Source organism: Aptenodytes patagonicus, chromosome 16, assembly GCF_965638725.1.
Source record: "Aptenodytes patagonicus chromosome 16, bAptPat1.pri.cur, whole genome shotgun sequence".
NCBI classification, from domain to species: Eukaryota; Metazoa; Chordata; class Aves; order Sphenisciformes; family Spheniscidae; genus Aptenodytes; species Aptenodytes patagonicus.
In genome coordinates, this window is record NC_134964.1 from 3,826,977 (window position 1) to 3,848,479 (window position 21,503).

The window sequence follows — 21,503 nt, forward strand, 5'->3', positions numbered from 1 at the left end:
AACGCCCCCCGGCCAGGCCCCGGTCCTGCCCGGGGGAGCTCAGCCCACGGGTCGCGGGCAAAGGGAGGCCACAGAACCCGCGAAGGGAGGCCCGGGCGGAGGGGAGCGGCCCGGCCCCGCGGGGAGGCCGAGGAGGCCGGCGGGGCCTTCGCGGCGCGGCCCAGGCGAGGGGGGGAGGGGGGCAGAAGGGAGGGGGGCTGCGGCGCCCACGCCCAGGGGCGCCCGTCACGTGACAGCCGCGCGGTGCCTGCACCAGGAAGCGGGGGAGGGGAAGGCCACGTGACCCGCGCTGCGGCGCGGCTTTGAGGCACAGGCTCTCTCCTCTCCCCCCCCCCCCCCCCCCCCGTTTCCATGACGACCGGCTCGCCCACAGCCCACGACAGCGCGTTACGGCGGATGAGCGAAGACAACAACGCCCGGCGGGCGGGGCCGGGGGCGCGCTCTCCCGCGGCGCGGGCAGGCGGGACAGCCCCGCCCCTTCCGGCGCAGCCTGCCCAATCAGCGCGGAGGACGCCGAGAGGGGCTATTTAAATTCCGCGGGGCGGGGCTGTCCCCGCCGTCCGTTGGTGCGTGAGGCGCCGCGCCATGGGCAGCGCTGAGGAGAGAGGTAGGGGCGGCCGGGGGCTCGTGAGGAGATCGCCCCTCGCCGAACCGCGGGCGCCTCTCCAGCGTCAATTCGTTGGCCTCCCCCCACGCCTCGCCGTGCCGTGCCCTGCCCTGCCCTGCCCGCCGCCGGGGCTGGATCGCGGCCTGTCCCCGCCGTCCTGCGGGGCCTCGCGGTGGGGCGGGTGCGAGTCCCGGAGGAGCAGCCAGCCTTCGTGCCCTGCAGGGGTGGGGGAGGCAGGGGGGGAGAGCTGCCTTTTCTCTCCCCTCTACCTTGTCATCCAGCAGCTGCTCGCATCGCTAGCACCGTCCATTTTATTCAGACGTGCTTTTCCTTAAAGCTGCCTGCTCCTTGTGTCGTGGCTTTTTAAGCTCTCTATGTCAACCTCCCTTTCCCCTCTTGTCTTTGCACACACACACCCCCCTCCGGCGACACTTATAATTTGATAAAGCTGGAAATGAACAGTAACTGAAGTTTTCTAAGAAATATCAGTCTGAAATGTAGGAGGTGCTACTCTAACCTTTCATGCACCTGAAATTATTAAAATGTTAGGGTAAAATTATTGCTGGAACTGAGTGAAGAGTAGAGTGATGGAAAAGTAATATTTCCTATGTACAGAAGAATAAAAACTGTACAAATTAGTTCTGTTGTAGTAATTGTATACTTCTTTTCCTTCCAAAGATGACTTACCCCTTCTCTAGTAATTTAAAGTCCTTGATAATACTTGTTAAAAATAACTGTTTTGTTTGCAAAAGCAACATGTAGGGGGGGAAAATCCAACCTTAAGAGATCACAGACTAAGAGAGATAAAGACTTTTGTTCTTCCAAGTTGATACTCGAATTGGGCGACAAGACTGTAGAGGATACATGTACTTCAAAGCACTTTGAATTCAGGACTCAAAGTTTTGGGAAAATCAGTCTGTTTATGCACACATCTCATTGTGCTCAACATAGCAGGAAGTTGGTGGGACCAGCTCCATATTCTTGTAATCCCTAAACAGCAAACTAGTAAAAGTAGTCCTTGAATTTAGCTTTCATGAAGAATACTTATATTAGCAGTGGTGTTGTTGCCTAAGAGCATTAGAGAAACTGAGTTTGTAAGAGAGAAGCTCATGTTTTTCAAAAAAGTATGTGTCATTTCTGATTCGTGATAAAAGACGTATCAAAGGTTATTTTGCTAGGTCCTTCAAGGCTTGGAATTCCTGGCTATGCAGCCAGACCAAAATTTGCTTTCCATTATGTGGAAGAAAAAAAGTAATCTGCCCAGCCTGCGGTACTTAGTACCCTTCAGCTCTCAAGGCCAGTTGTGCTATGACTGTGTACTTGAACAAGATAGTGGCGTGTATCATTCCTCACTCTCTGTCCATGTTTCCAGCTGAAGTAAACAGGGCACGGAGCAGAAAGCATACAAACATGTCCAATATTTTGGATGATTGGGATAGCATGACTGGGATCGACCGCGTATGGTGGAGTCAAAGACACTTAAACAGGTTTCATCTTTCACAGTAACTAACCATGTCTTTATTTCTGTGTCTTTCAGTTCTGACGCTAATATGTTTTGCTTCTTAATAGATTGGGTTGATGTTGCCAACGATCTTTTAAGGAGCTGCAATGTAAACCAGCACATAAAGCATCTCTCAGAATGTGGTGCTGATGTGTTTGTTCGTCTTTATGAGTCAGTCTTAGGAGAAAAAGTACCAGGTGGGAACGATAATTTCTAAACCTGCTTTTCGTTTTTTGTCTCTATATTTTGTAATGAACAAATTCAAGTTTGCAAAACTTACTACAGATGTAGGGTTTTTAAAGTATTTGTGTCCTTCCAAAGACAAACACATAAGATTGTCATTCTTTAAGAAGATTTAAGTAATATTGGCCAATTTTTTTTATTTTTCTATTGTAAATTAGGCCTTGAAAGCCATACATAGGCACGATACCTTTGAAGGGTGTGAATTGGCTCATTTCTCTTAAAGAAGTGTTAATACTGAAGCCTGTTCTCATAAAATGCTTGATTCTTATAGTCTGCTAAGAGCTAAGCTGTGATTTAACTCTGGTTTAACCTAACTCCATTTGACTTCAGTGACAACAATTAAGCTATACAACTATGTATTTGTTTGCTTTATGGTAAACTGTTGCGTTTGGGAAGTGTCGAGACTCCTACCTGCAGAAGATTTTAATAGCACTGAGGTAACTGGCAGCTATTGGAGGTAGAAGTCCTGTTAAATATAAGCCCTGAACTAAAAATAATGTTGCTCCCCATTAAGTAGAATACATTGCAGTCCAACTTCTCCAGTCTCTGACGGGAGAAGAAGAGACCTTGACACAAACTGCAATTCCAGTTTGACGATCTGAACTAGATGTGTGTGCTGGGAGTGAAGGAGGAAAAATACTTTAGTAGTCTCTATTCTTGAATTTAATACTTCAGCTGATAAAATCCTCACATCTTTCAGGGGGTGTTATAAGTTTGTGCTCACTATTTATAAAAGATTTCATACGACCATATGATACTTGGGCTTTTCACCAAGTACACAAGGTATTGAAAAAATACTAACTTGTAATGGAAAGTTGAAGTAGTTTAGTCAAAACATCTGCAATAAGCTATCCATTTAGATAGCCTAAAATCTGTTATCTATTTTAAACAGATTTCATAGCTACTCCTAGAAGCCAAGAGGATGATGCACATAATGTACAAGCAGTAATAGATTCCTTGGCATTGGACTACTTGCAGGTCAGCTTGTCGCACATCAGTGGTAAGTACTCATTTTAATGTAGACAAACACCAGTTGAATATCTGTGTGGTTTAATTTGAACATTTTATAAGAACCATATGTTATAAAGCATACTTTCATACTTACATGAAAGGTCTTTTTCTTGTAGTGAATGTCATCAAAACACTGAACCCTTGCCTTGGACATCAGGTTATAAATTTAAACAGCAAGCAGAGAATAAATAAGAGTTGTCTTTTGTGACGCAGACCTGTAAGAAATGTTAATGTTAATAATCAATCATACTTCACTTGTCTGCTAAAGTGTTACCTGAAGTCTGTTACTGGCTCAGTATTTTTCTGTATACAGTTAAAGCTTGGAGATTGGGTTTTAAAATGAGCCTTGAATTTCAAACTTGTTACTGAATTTTAAAAAGTTGGTAAGTAAAGACTTGAACCATGTTGTGTCTGTCCTTTGTACACAGAATAGCTTTCATTGAGTATTCGTATGTATAGTCTTGTATAACATAGCCTGCAAAGGATGAAAACTGCTTGCTTGATATGAGGTATCTCCTTCTAATTTGGTACCTGTACAGTATGGCTGGTATTTGTAATCCTGCCTGCCAGTCCATAGACTTGGCTCATGCTGTAGCTAGTATGCATAAGAAAATATTAAATACCAACTACCCCTGAAAATATCCCTGATTTTTTTTTTTTTGTGGAAGCTGGTATAGCGTTAATAAACTTTCACTTATTAGAACTGAAAATATGCAACTTTAGGAAACTTGTAAGATACCTTAAGCTTACATACGTAGCCAGAAATGAGTGACCAGTTGTCTTCTGAGCTGACACCTTCAGAAGAATTTCCAAGCACTCTTCTCCAGAAAACTCCTGCTTTTGCAAATTTTTTTTTTCTCTGAAGTACTAATTATTAATACGTGGCAGTACCTTCTCTTAAGGTGAGAACATTGTGAAAGGAGAAAAGGAATCTATCAGAAACCTCCTCGAAATATTTGATGGTTTGTTAGAGTATCTTACAGAAGAAGTCAGTGAATCTTCTTCTCAGAATGGAGGTGAGTAGACAGATGTCCTAGATTAAGGTTTTATGTTCAGCCACTACTACATTATGGACAGCTTACTTTTCCTGTTTGTCTGCTATCAAGTTAGCTTGCTGAGGGCTTAGCTTCTCATGACCATAGTTCTTGGTGTTCATGAATACAGCTCCCATAATAGGTAAAAACTGTTTCTTTGCTGTTCTCCGTATGAGTAGCTATAGGGAATGATATCCATTGGAAGATGTAAGCTTTGTGAAACCTTGTTTTGGGATACCCAAGGTGTTTCCAATGTAGCAAAGATTTATTTGGTGGTTTTGCCTTATTTATAACCTTGACAATGCGGAAGAGAAAGACTGAAACTGACCATGGGGGGAGGAAACTTCAGTGGCCAGACTGAGTATTTATATTCCTTACTTTCATAAACAGTAATGATAAAATAGAGAATTTATTTTCCCCAGAACTTGTTAAAAGGCAAGAATTGGAGAACATAATCTTTCTGCTTCATTCTTGTGGCAGAAACCTACTCCAGACAATTCATCCTCTGTTAGCATGTTGCTTTTCAACTTGTAAGTCAAATGATTTATGGTTAGGATTCAGGGAGGGAAATGTTGACTTTAATTGGAACAATAAGCAAATGTCCCTTTTACTTACTAGGAGACAAACAGGGGGTTGACTTAAGCTTTCCTGTGAAGTGAGTCTTGGGAGCAGATCCATAGCAGGGGCTGTTTTGAGGAAAATGCTAAACAGGGAAGAGTAGCTACTCAGCCCTTCAGAGGCATCATCATTACTGCAGACTGAGTACTGGTCTTCCTATCTTAAAGCTGATAAGAACTGTCATTACTGGCTGTTGCACCCTGTGGGTAAAGGGGAGAGCACTTGGTGGCTGAGACAGTTGCCTCCTGTCCTGTTTCACTGTGAATGGCAAAAAAAGGGCAGTAGCAATTTTCAGTGCCTGTACTTCTGCTTTTCCCTTCTCTCAGACTGCCAGTGCTGCTACCCAATAGGTGTCAGTGGCTCCAATTTTCTAGTTATAAGTGCAGGATTTAATTCTTTTGAGGAAGAAGAAAGGGGTTATTTATAATTGAAACAATAGGGTATATGATAGTTGTATTGCTTTTCAAAACTTTTCTTACATAAAAGTTACATGTCATCATTTTAGATACTGTCATTATAATGTTTTATTACACTTAAACTGTTTTGGTGATATTGGCAATAATACCTGTTAGTTAATGGGTAGAAGTAGTTTTCCTGAAAATAATTGCCGCCTCTTTATTAACAGATGACGCAAATGTGCTGTCCAATAATGAAATTCAAATTGCCTCTCAAGAGCAGTTGGAAAGCAATGCTGGTCAACTTACGCAACCTTCAATATTCTCATCAGTTGAAGGGTAAGAACATTTGCATTGACATAGTGATTGACTATCTTTTTGTGTATCTGTAGAGAAACTAGTAGGTTTTTAATAGTATGCAAGTAGGAAACATACTGTTTACATATGTCAAACTGAATGTGAGGTAACTTTCTCCTTTAGTTGGGCAGCAAGAGGGCTAAAGTTAGATCCAGAACTTTTTTGCTCTTGAAGAGTGCTGGTGGCATTTTGTTTCCCTTAAGTTTACTTTACATGTGGAACGAAACAAGTTGAAAACTTTGTTTCAGTTTTAAATGATTGTATTTTAGTTAAACTGCATTCGATTTGTCTTTGTGACTTCTACATTGGTCTGTTTTGTAGAAGCTGGTCTCTTATGTCATACACTGTAATAGCAGCTACCTGAAGTGGGGTTGCCACTCTTCTGCAGCTCCATCTTGTGGACTGAAGGGGCAAAGACTTCTAGAGTAAATATTTTATGGCTTTATGTTCTTCTTAGGTCCCAGTCAGAATTTTTTGTTCCATCTTGTGATGTAGATGGATCAGAATCTACCAGTGAATTAATTAGACTTGGAGATACTGCTCATTCATTTTCCAAGAGAGAGGAAGGTGAGTTTGGGTGAAAAAAATCTTTAAAACTACTCTGTAGTAACATTTCTAGGCTTTTTTTGTTGTTTCTTTTTTTTAAAGTGACTTCTTTCAGACAAATACTTTGTTTTAAACTCTTATTTTACAACTCCCTGCCCCCCCCAAAAAAAACCCAACCCAAAATAAGCAAACGTACCTGTAGTTGATCTTGCTGAAGTTAAAATGTAGATTTCTTAAAGTATTTCAGACACTTTTTCATGACTCCTGAGCTACATTATTTGAATAAAGGTTTGTTGTTTGACTTCTAATTCAGTTCTCCCTACAAAGGCATTTTATTTTGTTCAATAGAATAAGAGATTTCTGAAGCCTTTAATTTATTTCATTTATTGCAGTGTAAAATGTATTATTTAAGGTTGTAAAAAGACTAGTAAGTCCATTCTTAAAGAAGACGTGTTAAGTGGCACAGACCCCTAAAAACATCATGGGTGGCGCTGGAACAAATAATGTGCAGACTACTTAAGTGGAGTCCGTTCCTATTTCCTATTTTCCTATAAGAATATTCGTATTCTTATTGGTGATTAAGCTCTCCAAGTAGAGGCATAAAGAAATATTATGAATTACGATTGCTTTTTATTGAATAGAATTACAAGTAGGAATTTAACAGACCTATTTTGTTCCTAGTATGGATTGCTAACACCAAGTTATTAACATACCAAACATGAAAATTGTCCATCTAAACAGTTTATAGCAAGATGCTTTATAGTTCTTAATTTGATCTTTTTCAAGCACCACTTCTAGAATTCCAGTTGCCTGAATTGTTACCAGCAGAAATGGACAAGGGGGCGGAAGAGTCTAAAAACTCAGGGGCTATTGCAACATTACCTAGACAGTTCTCTGAAATTGAAAGGGCCATTGTAAAGGAAAAGGAAGATGGTGAGTATTCATTCTCCTGATATCTAATCTATCTGATTTTGACTAAGGGGTGTAGAGGACAACCTTAGTCATGGATGGAAACACTTTAGCTATATTTTGAAATAAATAGATCTTTTTCATAAATTTTATATTTTAGTGTCCCAGAATATGCAAACTCCATTATCTGGGGTATTTCTGCTTAGCTAGGATTCAGCTTCAGCTAGGTTTTTTTCCTTTTGTGGTTCAATAAGCAAAATACTAAAAGTAAAATGTCCCCGTGGAAGATCCTAGCATCCAAAATCATGTTCTCAAGGGGGCTTTCATGCTGTTCTTAAGGACAGTTATGGGTAGATTGTGTATTAGGTTAATCATTCTGACAGGTGGCAGCCATTTTCTCCAGTTGTCCCTGGCCTCTGCTGACTATGGTTCTGTCATTGCTTAGAATTCCTCCACATGAGCAAGCATTCCCCAGCATGTATCTAAAATGACTGTGGGGAAAATAACAGCAAATCAAAAGCTATTTACTGTGTATGCACATAGCTACAGCCATGCAGTATGAGAGCAGTATATTCATATACATACATATATACAGTCATGAAAAACTTGGTGCTCTTGGAAAAGTAGTGAGACAGGGAGGGGCTGCAGTATCTATCTCTGTAAACAGAATAAAAGTAACATCGTAAGGCATAAAAATGTTACAGTACTGTTCTATGCAATCCAACAAAGATGGTAGCTAATATTAGATATTTAGATACTTCCATCTAATATGTATGGAGAATATACAAAATTAACATCCTGCTTTCACAGATAACACTTAAATGTCAAGTTCTTCATATTTGTCTCTTAAGGATCAATGGAGTCTGTTCATACTACTGAACCTCAAAAAGAGAGTTTGAGTGCCAGCGCTACAAAACTTGGGGAGCCTATACAGCAAGCTATTCCTTTGCTACCACCATTTCAGGCTTCGGAAGCCAGACCTCATTATCCTGGATGGAGAGATTATCAGAGCTCAGCCAGCCAGTCAGCAACTTTGGCTAACAGTCAAAGAGTGAAAATCCCTACTGTAAAAGTAAAAACCTATCCTTCGATTTTTATTTTTTTTTTTTTTTTTAGTAATCAGTACTGCTTTCATTTTAAAACCTTCTAGTATACTTGCAGAATGGGAGTAGTTGGTCTCTGAAGAACACTTCTGAATGTGTCAGATATTATCTTCAGTTCAAAGAATTTTGGATTGTGGATTCGTTCTTCACTGAGTGTCCAGAGAAGAAGTTAATTTGAGGGGTGTGTTTATTTTATACACATATACATACACATCTCCATAATCAATGTAACTGCACAGTTTACAATTTAGTAAACAAAATAATTATAGCGTATTTTTATTTTTTATATATATATATAAATCAGCATTTATTTCCATATGCAGACAGACCTAATGTATGACCTTCCTGTCACTACTCTCCTGTGAATTTATAGAAAACATGTTGCTTTTTATTTCAGCTTGAAAAGTCACTTACACAAAAATCTGAAGATGTTTCTGGTAGTCTCCCTCTATCAAGGAAAATTCCTGGTGAGAGAGAATTTTGCTTCCTATAGGGTAACTCTTAAGTGTCAAATGTTGCATTTATTTTTATTGGCACTACAAGAAACATGGGTTTTGAAACTACTAGTGCATTTTTCTTAATTCAGCCACAAGTTCATATTTCTCTCTATTTTATAGAGAAACAAAAATAGGTTACTTTTAAGCTTTTTACTGTGCTGGAGAAAAATAATCTGTGTCCCCAGTTCAACTCCTTTCTTAGTTAATCCAGTTAAGATGTGCCTGTACTACAGAAATCTCTTCTAGCAGGTAACTCCCATGGCTGAACTTACTCTGAGCGGAGAAGGATGGACCAAACAAGCCAGTTTCGACTCTAGGAAAAAGCCATTAACTGCTATTGTAGAAAAGGTTTAGAAGCTGATTTTCAGTACTTACTTTCTCTGTTGCCTGGGAAACACTACTTACCTTTCTAGTTTCCATAGCATTCCCATGACACTGAACATTCAAAACTTGAGAAATTGCCAAAATGAATGTCACAACTGTGTAACCACAGTTGCTTTGTCATTCTGTTCTCTTTGAATAATTTGGTTCCAAAGGCCACGGATCACATCTTTTTTTACTTATTCCCCACATTAGTAGGTGCAGTGCAGTCTATACCATCAACTAACACTTATCTGTCATCTGCTTCTGCAGTGGGAGACAAGGTGGTATCAAATGATGCTGAGGACAATGTGGCAAAGGTAGATGTTGCATCTTTACCTTATTTGTGGAAGTTCAGTCAATATTTTTGGATTTCTGCTTAATTCTCCTGTTATCTTGTGGCACTTCTGGGCTTTCTTCAAACCTGCTTTTGGCTTGCTTTCTTCAATATACAATCAGTGATGCAATGTTGTTAGACTATGACTATGTATAGTTTATAAGTCATGTCAGTTCTTTCTGGAGGTGTTTGCTCCAAGAAGTATAAGTGCCAGTACCTATAGAGTTCTAATGTATCACAACCAACCAGTTACCAGTTATCTTGGTTTTAATCAAAGATGTATAAAATACAAGAGTACAGTCATATCCTTTCTCTGAAGTGTACCAGTATTCTAAATTAGTAAGAATTTTGGTTTTCTGGGGTTGTTCAGACTCCAATAAAATTCAGATTTTGCTCCCTTCCTAAAGATGACTGAACTACCTGGCTATATTCTTTCATTTTATTTCCTTGCATTGTCCTTTTCTTTTGAAAAACTGAATAATGCAAAACCCACAAATCGATCAGCAGGTGCCATTCTGTGCTTGTAGAAACATGTCTGTATAGGAAGTTCCTTGCTCTGGAAAACACTTTTCTTGCCTTCTGCAACCACAAGAGGTACTCACAGACTTCATTTGTTCCAATAGTTTCAACAGCCTTTGCTTCTACATTGTCTGTTTAAAACATTGTCTCTGTTTAAAACTCACTTTTCATTGGTGTATTTGCGAGTATATGCATGCCAGCCCCGAATTACTCCAGTTCGAACAGATAACTTACCAGGCAGTACTAAACCAGTGTAACTAAATGGCGTAAGGACCTAAGTGTTTTCTTTTAGTTTGCTGTGAATTGCAGCTTAGTCTATAGTCAGTGAGGTTCAGCTTACTTGCATTACTTGGCATTAGTCCCAGGCTAATGAGGTAGTATGTAGGGATACTCATATAACTTAACCTACACCTTGTTCTTCCGATTCAGTGGTTTAGCTGTAGATGATTCTTGAACTGATACATATTTTTGCTGGTCTGTTTCTTTAAACATCTAATTCTCTAAAGCACACTATCTTCAGTCAGGGACCTGGACATATAACTACTTTTTTATATATATATATAAAAAAATACAAATAATGATAGGGTTTGAGATGGTTCTCCTATAAAAGCTGTTGTAGGAGCTCTCTACTCACACGATCTATGGTATTTCTGAGCTTTATTGTGAAGATCTTAATAAAAAAATTTACTCTTACTCATTTTCCTAGGTTCCCTGGGTATATGGGACTTCATCTGCTTCCTCTTTACATCAAAAACTCTCTCTACGTGCTGAACAAGTAATACAAACTCCAAGACCTGAATCTAGATATCTGCCTAGAAAGAAAAGGCAAGTTCAGGTTTTTGGTACTGAGCCAAGCTAGCACTTTCATATACATGGCCCCCCAGCCCCACCCCCCTCTTTAAAATAAGATCTCTTCCTCCTTGGCTGCACGACAGTGAAGGATTAATTTTAACAGAAAGATTCCCTGTTTCTCCTGACATATATGCATTTTCTTAAATATAGTTACAGGCAATTTACACATTCAGCTTCTACTTAATCCTATAAAAATGTGCTCACGCAAAAAGTGAACTGGAATTGCACAAGGTAATGCTTATCTTCAAGTTTTTAGAACAGAAATGAAATATGTCTGTTTTCTGTTTTAGCAGATACGAAAATTCTACCACAGATTCACTTGAAGAGTCTCTTTCCCACAGAACAACAAAGGAAAAGCTGTCTGAGCAAGAGCTTCATAAAGTGTCAGAAAAACTCTCTCGCAGGTTAAATGAACTAGATTTAGTAAGTGCAATCTATTCTTTGTTGTCTCTGAGCTAGCTAGCCATAGTAATGATAGTAGAGAGAACCCGAATATAAACTTAATATTGACAAAAAGGAAATCTGCAACTAACATCTGTCTTTAGACAGTTCTAAATTTTGAATGAACTACTGAACCTGACCCCCCCAAAAAATTTATCCAATAGATGTTAAAGAGAACTTTGGGTGGGCAGACCAGAGAAGAAGAGTTGACAGATGAGGACAACCTGTCTCAGCACAGTGACAGTGTCATGGATTATCGCCAAAGGAAAGCTGAACGAGGTAACAATTCTTATGCCACTTAGGTATTAGGATGGAAAGGAATATAAAAAAAATCCTTCTCCTGTAAAGCTGATACACTGAACTACTCATAGTTACTAAGTTTTATATTGTTAGTTCACTTATATTTTGTCTTAGATCCAAACCTGAGCAACAGTAACAATTACAATTCAGTTCCCATTTAACACATAGCTAGCTATGGTAAAACGTTACTAAAAATACAAGGCAAACGCAGCTGCAGTAAAAAGCATACAGAAAAGTGGGGGGAGAGACAGAATACAAGCTCATTGATAGGACTGTGATTCTAAAATGAGGGCCTATGCGCAATACACTTCACTGCAGGTTCTTCTGTGCTGAACACAGCATGTACATCTAGGTATCTTATATTGCGCAGTGTGTGTGTTGGTGGTGATATGATTAAATAACCACCCTATATGTACACCAGGCTATAAAACTATCATATAGCTTGATCTAATCCATATGCACAACATTATATTGCAAGATGGAATGACCCTGGCATATAGACAGTCTCTCACCTTGAGCTACCTTCAGTTGTCGTTGCTGCTTTTTCCTTTCCCAGCTTTAATATCTCCTGGCACCTTTGCTATTATATAGACCCCAAAATTTGTGATTTGGGGCAGGGATAATTCTAAAGGCAAAGGCTTTAGATTTTTATGACTTAATTTGTGCTAAACTTTTTGACTCTTATGCTGTATGGGGTTTGGGGGGCTTTTTTTCCTTATGTTTGGCTGGAGGGTTTTTTTGTGTTTCAAGTTAGATACTCAATGAATCGCCTTTTCTTACAGACACATCACATCTAAGGTACCCAAGCAGGCCACGATCCCTTTCTCCGTCTTCACCCTCATCTCAGCGTCAACTCTTTTCTGAGTTGGAAGATAAACTTTGCAGTAATGGAACAGGACATATAAGGAAAATACGCAACCAGTTGCAAGAAGAAAGGGATGAAAGAACAAAAAAAGCAAAGGTAATTTCTATCGGTCATTCTTACCAACAGTTATACTAAAAGCATGAAAACTGAATGCTCTTACTTAATGGGGGCATTCTGGCCTACTTTAGTAATTTTGTACTGTTGTATCTTAACTTAAAGAAAAGACTTAAATTTTGCAAAAAAGAGAGTTTAAAGTGGAAGAAGCTACTTTGACCCATACACCAAATGAGTTAATGAGGTGGTCATATGGACTGATTATTTTCTCTGAAAAGTCCTCTTATTTTTATTTTCTAGATGGTTGCTAAAGCTTACAAAGATGAACTAAGAATTTATGAAGCTAGGGAGAGACTTAGACTTTCCAAGCTTAGAGAAGTCATCAAGGAAATGGTATGTGATGCAGTACGGTGATTGTTGGTTGTGTTTTGGTTTTTGTTTTTAATTTGTCTAGATGATCTGTTCAGATGCTGGATATGTCTTTTGAGTACAAAACCTTGACTTCCAGTGTCATAGTTACAACACTGTATACTACTAAAGTAGTAAACAGAAGGACAGCTTTTCCTGAGATAGGTAGAACCAAGGGACAAGTAGTTTTAGAAAGTTTCAGCACTTCCGTGTATTAAGAATAATACCTGTTCTTATGGGTAACTTAACAATCATGCTTTTCACATGAAGTGGTAACTTCAAGACACTCAGATTTAAAGAATTAAAGCTAAGCGAGCAAGTAGATAGCTTCCATAGGCTGGCCTTCTCCACACACACACACACATCCCCAACAGCCGGGTTAATAAGGTTTGAGCCCCTGTACACTGTACACAATCTGCTTAATATTGTCATAGTCTCTTTTAACTACTCTAAAAGTTGGGTTTGTGCAAGGATGATTCTCTAATGTTATGAATATGGCAAAGGGGGTTTTTGCTACTTTCTTAGATACTACTGAAACAGCAAAGAACCTAAGCTGAAAAGCTCTGTCATATCAATGTCATAACAATGTAGGCTGCACGGGCCCTTTTCGCTGCCTTCGCAGAAGCAGCCCATAGGCTGCTGCAGTAGTGTTAAGTGCTGCAACAGGGCTGAGGTTATGCAATAGGGAGATTTAACCTTTATTTGAACCCTGACCTGCATTTGGTAAATTCTGGCTTTCTGGAGAATCCAGTTCAATATGTCCAAATTCTCATTCTAAAGTTTCAAAGACATTTAAGTTCTGATATCCAAACTATGTGATCTATCAGTCTTTCCCTTCTCATACCTGTTCTCCATCTGTTTTACATCTGCTCCTAAGGAACAAGAATACAAAGAAAACATCTTTAAAGAACCTCCAAAAATGCCTCAGCCAGTGAAAGTTTATTCTAGAAAAACCACACCTCGGAATCCCAAATACAGCCAGTGGATTCCAAAACGAGGGACTGTGAAGCCAAAGAAAGCAGCTCCAAGTAAGAACTGCAAAACTATACTTGGTGGAAAACTGGCATCTTTTGAAAGCATGTGTTGAACTCCAAGAATAAAGGCATCGGTCCAACATATACCAGTCAGCTGTAGCATTTTCCCCTTCTTATGACCTCTATATGTCTGGATTTTTGTTAGGGAAGATAATGCTTTAAGTAAATGTAAACCACCAATGCACAATCACAACTCTGACCCATTTGCTACCGCCTTAAAATCCCTTGGATTATTTTCAAGGCTTGTTTCCATTACTGCTACTCCTATGCTTGCTCCACTATAGTCTGAGCTCAGTCTTTTTTTTTTTTTTCCCCCCCTTTTCTTTTTTCTGAGCATGTATCAGATTTAAAATTGGGCTGTTAGCTTGAGTGGGCTGGTGCTGAGCCATGTCCAGGTAATAGAGCAGAATTTGTCAATTGCTGTCATCCTCCTTTCAAGACCCTGCCATGGTGGTGGTAACATTACCACTGGTTTTGCTGAGCAAGTGGTGCTCCAAGAACAGCCAGCATGCAAATCACAGGCTCAGTTTTGGTAAACAGCATTGTGCATGCTTATGTATGAGATCATGGTATAATCCCCTACGTATCTGAATGTTGCTCAGGTACACTGCCTTTTTTTTTTTTTTTCTTCCAATGTTTAAAGGGCATATACTTGGTTAATACCCATTTGTTTCATCTCACCATCGTCTTTTCCTGCCGGAAAGATCAAAGATGTAATGGGAATGAGCTGGTTGCAAACCAGTTTATTTTCCACCTGTTTACTTGACCTGGATCTGTCACTACTACTGCTGTATTAGCATTATTTTAAGTCGCTGCAGCCAGTGAGAGAGAGAGAGACGGATAAAGAAATTAGTGATGGTCAGAACCATTTGAAGAAGGAAGGGGACACCTGTCTTAATTGGATGTGGTGGTGGGAGGGAAATAATGCCTGAGCTATAAAAGCAATTTTTCATCAGGAAAAAAAAAATCAAAACAACAAAAACTTGGGATTACTTTCTCCGCTGCTGTACTGACAGAGTGATGTTATGTCCTGCTGGGTTTAGCTTGACATCATAACAACAGTATGGTAGCTGTATATAGTGTTCAATCTAAAATATTTCATAACCTAGGCTGACACTGTCTGGAAGAATTTACCACCAAATGTATTCTCCAGAAATTTATTGCTTACATCTGTCTTTACCTTGTAGTGAAAGTAAGAGATGATGACCTCCTATTTCAGCTACTGGAAGAGTTTCCCCACCTGCATATTTCCCACCATACTATGAATAAGATGTGGCAGCAGCAGCTTGCACATACTGAACAACTTAAGGCAGCTTCTGGCAGAACTAGACCAAAACTCCAAAATGAAGTGAGCATTCTTGTTCTTGCCTTCTAAGTATCAGCAAGGATAGTACGTCTGACAGAACAGTTAGCAGTCATCAGTTTGTATTGCATAATAAAATCATCCTGACTCTTTGTATGCAGCATAGATAGGGTACATGCACATCCAAAGCACAATATGAAAGGATGTCTATCTGAGCTCGGTTAGTTAAATAGGGATGTACGTATCTAGACACGTGGGTTCAACTTCATCAGCCATTTGAATATAATGTTCATTTTTTTATACTAGTTTATCTAGTACTGCCTAGGATTGCTGTTGCTTTTTTAAAAGCATTTTGTAGTTTCAAGTGCTAGTTCTAAACAGTCTTTTAGATTAAAAGTTATGAGTTACAAAAGTTGATTAACTTATGCATGGTAATTCTCAACATAAAACAACAAAACATAGCAGAGGGGCAATGTTTAAAACTCCTACACACAACTGCCTGTCCTGCAGAATGATGTAAGTAATTAGCTTTTTTTAAACCTCCAGGTTCAACAAGCCCTGAAGAAGCATGAGCTTCTTGTTGCAATTATTAAAAAAGATCAAGACCATAACAAGAGACTGGTAGGTTCTTTGAAGGATATTTGTTACATAATACAAAGATTTCATGTTGAGCTAGCTAGAATGCATATTCCCTGGTCCATGAAAGTGGCTTTTTATCTTACAAAAATTTTATGCCTTTTGAGTAGCTGTGGTCTCTATGTAATCTGCTTGCTGTGTGGCTACTGAGGTCGTGGGAATGGAATATTATTATTACACTGCACTGTTGCTTTAAAAGTGCAAACAAATTCTAAGAATGTGCAAGGAGAAGAAACTTCAGGCTCCTGGTGTTGCTGGTAAAAACACCAGCTACCGTGGCAATGCTGACTCCTTAATTATATAGTGTTCTTGATGGCGCCGCTTAGCTCAATCAGTGGAAGCTTTAAACCATAAATGCAGTGTAAAATTGGGGTAGGGAGAAGGTCCTTAGTAAAGGACCCTATTTATTTAGCAACGATTAACAAAGCTTTGCCTGCAGCAATATCTATTGGAAGCTTGGTGGTCTTACAGCTACTGTTCTCCATTTAGCAAGAATTTAAGCAACGTATCTGCCGACAGAAGTGGGCTCAGAATAAAGTGAGAGAGAAACGCCAGCAAATTGCTCGAGCCAGGAAATATTATGAAGATTACCGGGTTCAGTTGCGTGCCAAGATGATGCGGGCTAGGACACGGGAAGAAAGGGTAAGTACAAGATGTCTTGCTCTGCAAGCGTGGAATTCTTTTTTGTTTGGACCCCAGTGCTGAGGACCCATAGTCCGGTAATGGGGCAAGTAGACAGAGAGCAAATTAAGTGAACAGAGCATAGGAGCCAGGATTAAATGGTTGGTCAGTCAAGGCCATAGATGAAAAGGTTCCTTCTTTGGAAACACTGATACAGTTCAGGGCAAACCACTGTAAAACAAGAAAGGATGCTTTATGGGGTTAAGAGAAAGAGAGAAAGAGTGAAGTATCAGTATGGAAAAACAGGGCTGGTAATATGAGAAATTGGGGAAATGAGTTTTCAGAAACAGTAGGATTAAGAAGTTGTTCCTATAGTTACTATCCAAAGAAAACAATCTAAATCTGCAGTTAAGCAAATTGATCAAAAAGACAGCTTTTTTATTCGGTTATGTTTGTTGAACAAAGTGGACTTTTTGACAGATATGATCTCTAATTAGGGCTGGACATCGGAGCTAAGGCAAGCACGTAGAGTTACTACACTTTGCAAGAGTAGATACACAGTTCTCACCTTTTAAAATGAAAGACTAGCAGTTTAGCGCATAATCCACTATTAGCGATCTGAGAACTGTTTGCCTCGAGCTGCACAGCACTGTAGCTGGTAAGTGTTCTTTTGTATGAATGGAAAGCCTGAGTACAGGCTGGATTTCCTGCTATCGCAAATCTGGATGAAGGTCCTGAAGTTAGACAACAGAATGGAGGGTGGGCTGTAGATCACAGTGCATGTTCAAAGACTGGCTTGCATTGTTGGGTTGTCTGAAGCGATTTTAAAAATGCAATGTGCATTTGCTGTTCTAGCCCCTTTCTTAGTCATGTGACTAAACTGACATGAAAAACTTATTTTATATATCAGAATTTCAGCTAAATGAGTAATACAAATACAGCTCAGCTGTATCTGTACCACCATGACTGGATACATAACTCTGTGCTTTTTCATGGGCCTATCTTCAATGACCTATCTTCATGTGATCACCCTGCCATCAGGAGATAAAGCAGCTGAAAAATGTAAATATATACTTAAAAGTTTCTGGGAAAGTTTTAGGTTTGGTTTTTTTAATTGCCGGCAGATATTTAAAAACTTATTTGAAGAAGGCTTAGAAATTCAGAAGCAAAGACTGAAGGACCTGAGAGCATATGCTCGAGAGAAGCGTGCTGAACAAAGGAGAGAGCATCAAAATGAGTTGGAGTCTATGGAGAACTATTACAAAGATCAGGTAAAGCTTAATCTGTGAAGACAGTTAATATTTTTTTTACACTAGAAGTCTTTCCTTTCTTTAATTGGTTCAACTCAAACACGTGTTATGCTTAGTTTTCCATGCTAGCAGAAGCTTTATCTCAAGAACACCAAGAAATCCAAACCAGAGAAAAAGCACAAGCACAAGTAAGTATTTTTAATTTTGTGTAAGTGTCTTTTCTTTTTACGTGTTGTGGCTAATGTCTGTGTTTTCTTTAGATGCTACAGAAAACAAAAAGAGAATTGAGATCAAGGATGGAAAAGGAAATACAGCAACTGCAAGCAGCAATAATGCAAAGTGATGATGACACCTTTTTTCAAGAACTGGAAGCAGACAGACTGAAATCTAGACTTCAGATGGCTTCTTTTCAGTATAGCAAAAGCCGTTTCTTGTAAGACTTACGGTAAATATCACTGCAGTTCGCTGGCTAACATGATGAGAATCCTGCTGTAACAGGAAGATGGTGTGTGGCTGTTTTTCTCTAAAATATCTGGTCTGTCATTTTGACACATCAGAGGTGTAGCTGCTGGTATCTGGGATCTCTACAGCACTTTTATGATCACCAATAAAGTTTTTAAACTACTTTCTACCTTCTTGGCAAGACTGAGATAACGTTGAGCTCCACACAAAGGACATGGGATGAAGTCAGTGTGCTTTAGTGAAGTTATCTTAGTAAAACAGTTGAATGCTAAGCCTCGTCTACACCTGTGCTGGTTCTTATTGCTGGAGTTGAAAAGCCACACTACTACCATTAGCCAGAAATTACTGGAGTGGAAAGCTCACAAAGAAAAGTAGATCTTTAAAAGAACATCAGTGGTTCAAGTTTCCTTTGGAAGGACAAGTTAGAGAGTACCTGCAATAAACCTGACATAAAAATCAGTAATTTTAATATATTAAGCAAGGGAGGGCTACTTATTCTACACAATACTATGTTGCTGGCTTGTTAATGGCAAAGCATATAGAGTACTACTTCCTATGCTACAACTGTATTGGAAGAAGTAGTTTGAAATAGAAAACAATGAAAATTATTCTAAAGCAGTAAAATACAAGCTTCTGCAAGAACTGAAACCTGGGAAGGACCTGTGGACAGCATTCCTAATTATTTTCAGCAGGGGTATACGGATAGGTGTATGCTCTGTAGGTGTTTCTGCAGGTATTGCAATTGTTGGATTTCACACAGGGTTTTCAAAACTACACGTAAACAAGCAAAGTTTTGTTTCAGTTGATCTATTCCAAAAGGGAGTCACAGTAATGCTATATACAAATGGGCAAGCAATAACAACCTAAGTAGTTTACCATGTGTGCTCTTAGAAGCAGATTATTTGGACAAAAGTTTTGCAAGGGTACTTGCGTTTAGTACCCTGTCTAGTTTTTTTAGGGAGAAGCAGATTGGTTCTAGTTCTGTCAGTGTGAAGCTGGAGTAAACAGTGATTAAAAATTCCAACATTTAGCTTTTACCTTACTTCAGGATGTAAGGTCTGCTTCTAGACAGGCACTCCACCTATCTTTGTAGAATCATCATGTGCTATAAACAGTACATTGTTTAGTAGAAAATTCAAGTTTCAGCAGCCATGCATTATGGACCCTATGAGATGCAAACACAGAGGGATGAGTACTTAAACTGAGAACAAATTACATGAAGCCCATTACTGATATAATGGGCTTGACAAAATCGCAATTTTTAAATAGCTTGTCTTGGTAATGAGGATGAACTAAAGTGTAATTTTAAACAGGCTCTAGTAGAAGAGTTCTTGCTTAAAATTGCATGTGCGAGAAGTGATATAAACATACTGGAATTAATTGCATTGGATATACAGTATTTAAAGCTTGCCATGAGATGGTGTCTCTTATGGAATTGACACCACAGTGAATTAAGACTCATGCATTGGGAAGAGAAAAAAGAAAAAAAAAGAGCTAAGGAGAAACAAAAGCCACCAGCAGCTGGAGACACTTCCTTTACAGATTAAACAAAACAGCTGGCAGTTAGAGCATGTATACCTCACTTAAAAAAACCACACAACAAAAAACCTCCACAAAACCAGAAGCCCACACACCACCTTTCTTAACAACCCTTTCCAGGGAGTTGCTGTAAGCCAGGCTGATTTGAAGTCTTTATCTAAGGGACAATATTTACCAGCTAAGTTGATCAAATTTAACAACTCTTTACCAAATTTATTTACCTTTTTTCTTCCCTTAAGGAAGATGGTTTAGCTTTGCTTAATTTTGAGAGGAGACATCCGTTCACCAATGCCGAGATAAAGTCCTTGCCGAGACACACGTACACCATTACATGAAAGCCAAAAGTAAGACCTTTTTTGTTTGACTAGAACATTTAGCACAATCCTTACTGGAGGTGACAGCATGTAGAAAAGACACCAAGTTTTAAGTATTTTCTCTGAAACAAAACTGAGTTACTTAAAAATGATAGTTACATTTTAAAGTAAACATTTAATTAAGAAAAACTTAAAACTTTTAAAACCATTGATGCTGTGACAGTGCAAACAGCATACAATTTATTGCTCAACTTCTGCATGGGTACATACATTAAGTACTTAAAAACCATTTTATACAGATTTTTTTTTGTTAAAGCTCATGTAACAGCTGGGTGAAAATACAATGATATCAATGCTAAAACACTCTGTAATAAATACAATGGAAATGATAAACTAAGAACTGTCAGTTTGTGGAGGAGTAATTACACTTGTATAAACTAATTACAACTACAGACAAAGCTCTGAGGATGTGGTAGAGCCAGAAACCTACTACATAGTGTAAAGTACAACAAATGGCACCTGTTAACTATATGGTGCTGTTTAAAATCTGAAGCAATTGGAGCATGCTACATTAAGCTGTATGATGCATACTTATGATATAGAAGCAAAGCTTTTACTTCCATCAATGCAGCCAGTTTAAACGCACCAGAAGTTCAATACAGATGTAGTGTTGTAGAACAAGAATTTAAAAACGGCTTGTGTGCTCTGGACTTTAGTACAACACAAAAATTTGGTACAAATAAATCAGTTTAGGGAAACTGAAACTATGTGCAAAAAAAAATTAGAATACATACTGTACAAAGCACCATTACAAAACTCTTTACACCGAGAAATTAAATCCTCTGAAACTCAACTGTGTACTGTATATTTGAAATCTACAAAAGTCACTGTTCATAATTAAACATTCATAATGAAAAGCAACAGCATAAAACCATGATGTGACATCTCTCGAAAACAACTAAAGACTGGATAACGTAAAACCCAGTAAGAGGGACACATTGAAATAAATATTCACATTAATCATGGGGTGAAAGTCCAAGGTTAAAATGCAATATTAGGCTTAGCACCTTTTTGAGGGGAAAGTAGCTGACATGATCTCGAAACAAAATTTTGCAAAGGAATCAACCCTTTGACATTTTCAGATAAACATCTGACTAGGTGATGAGGTGCTTTAGTTAAAGCTCTCAGTCATTACAAAGGTAGAAAGGCACTCAAAATACTTGGTGTATTCATCCTCATCTGCCACCTATGGAAAGTCAAATGCAGATTTGTCTAGTTTTGCCTGTAATATATTAAATTTACAATATTTATCTGTGGCAGTTAAATTCTCTATGCCATACCGAAATGTTTGGTAGAACAGACGGATACACTGCTAAGGCTGCTGTGA

At 38.9% G+C, this 21,503-nt stretch overlaps 1 protein-coding gene across 4 annotated transcripts; it reads left to right on the forward strand.

Annotated features, from left to right (window-relative positions):
- The first annotated feature begins 561 nt into the window (after positions 1 to 561).
- On the forward strand, positions 562 to 18,435 carry CEP95 (centrosomal protein 95). Of its 4 annotated transcripts, none has more exons than XM_076353834.1 (22): positions 562 to 607; positions 2,177 to 2,305; positions 3,244 to 3,351; positions 4,265 to 4,378; positions 5,640 to 5,748; positions 6,224 to 6,333; positions 7,099 to 7,245; positions 8,073 to 8,293; positions 8,722 to 8,791; positions 9,455 to 9,501; positions 10,744 to 10,862; positions 11,180 to 11,312; positions 11,495 to 11,609; positions 12,413 to 12,591; positions 12,850 to 12,942; positions 13,835 to 13,985; positions 15,179 to 15,339; positions 15,841 to 15,915; positions 16,420 to 16,572; positions 17,676 to 17,822; positions 17,918 to 17,989; positions 18,062 to 18,435. In XM_076353834.1, the coding sequence occupies exons 1-22, from the start codon at positions 586 to 588 to the stop codon at positions 18,236 to 18,238; spliced, it is 2,652 nt and encodes an 883-aa protein (XP_076209949.1). In that variant the 5' UTR covers positions 562 to 585; the 3' UTR covers positions 18,239 to 18,435. The 4 variants fall into 4 exon arrangements, with proteins under 4 accessions (XP_076209949.1, XP_076209950.1, XP_076209951.1 ...); XM_076353835.1 differs by having other exon boundaries at positions 11,183 to 11,312; XM_076353836.1 differs by lacking the exon at positions 4,265 to 4,378.
- The last annotated feature ends 3,068 nt before the right edge of the window (positions 18,436 to 21,503 follow it).

Coding starts and splice junctions, on each gene's coding strand:
- CEP95 (XM_076353834.1), top strand. CDS start 586: ATGGGCAGCGCTGAGGAGAGAG. Junction 6,334..7,098: donor ATTTTCCAAGAGAGAGGAAG/GTGAGTTTGGGT, acceptor ATCTTTTTCAAG/CACCACTTCTAGAATTCCAG. Junction 8,294..8,721: donor TGAAAATCCCTACTGTAAAA/GTAAAAACCTAT, acceptor TTTTTATTTCAG/CTTGAAAAGTCACTTACACA.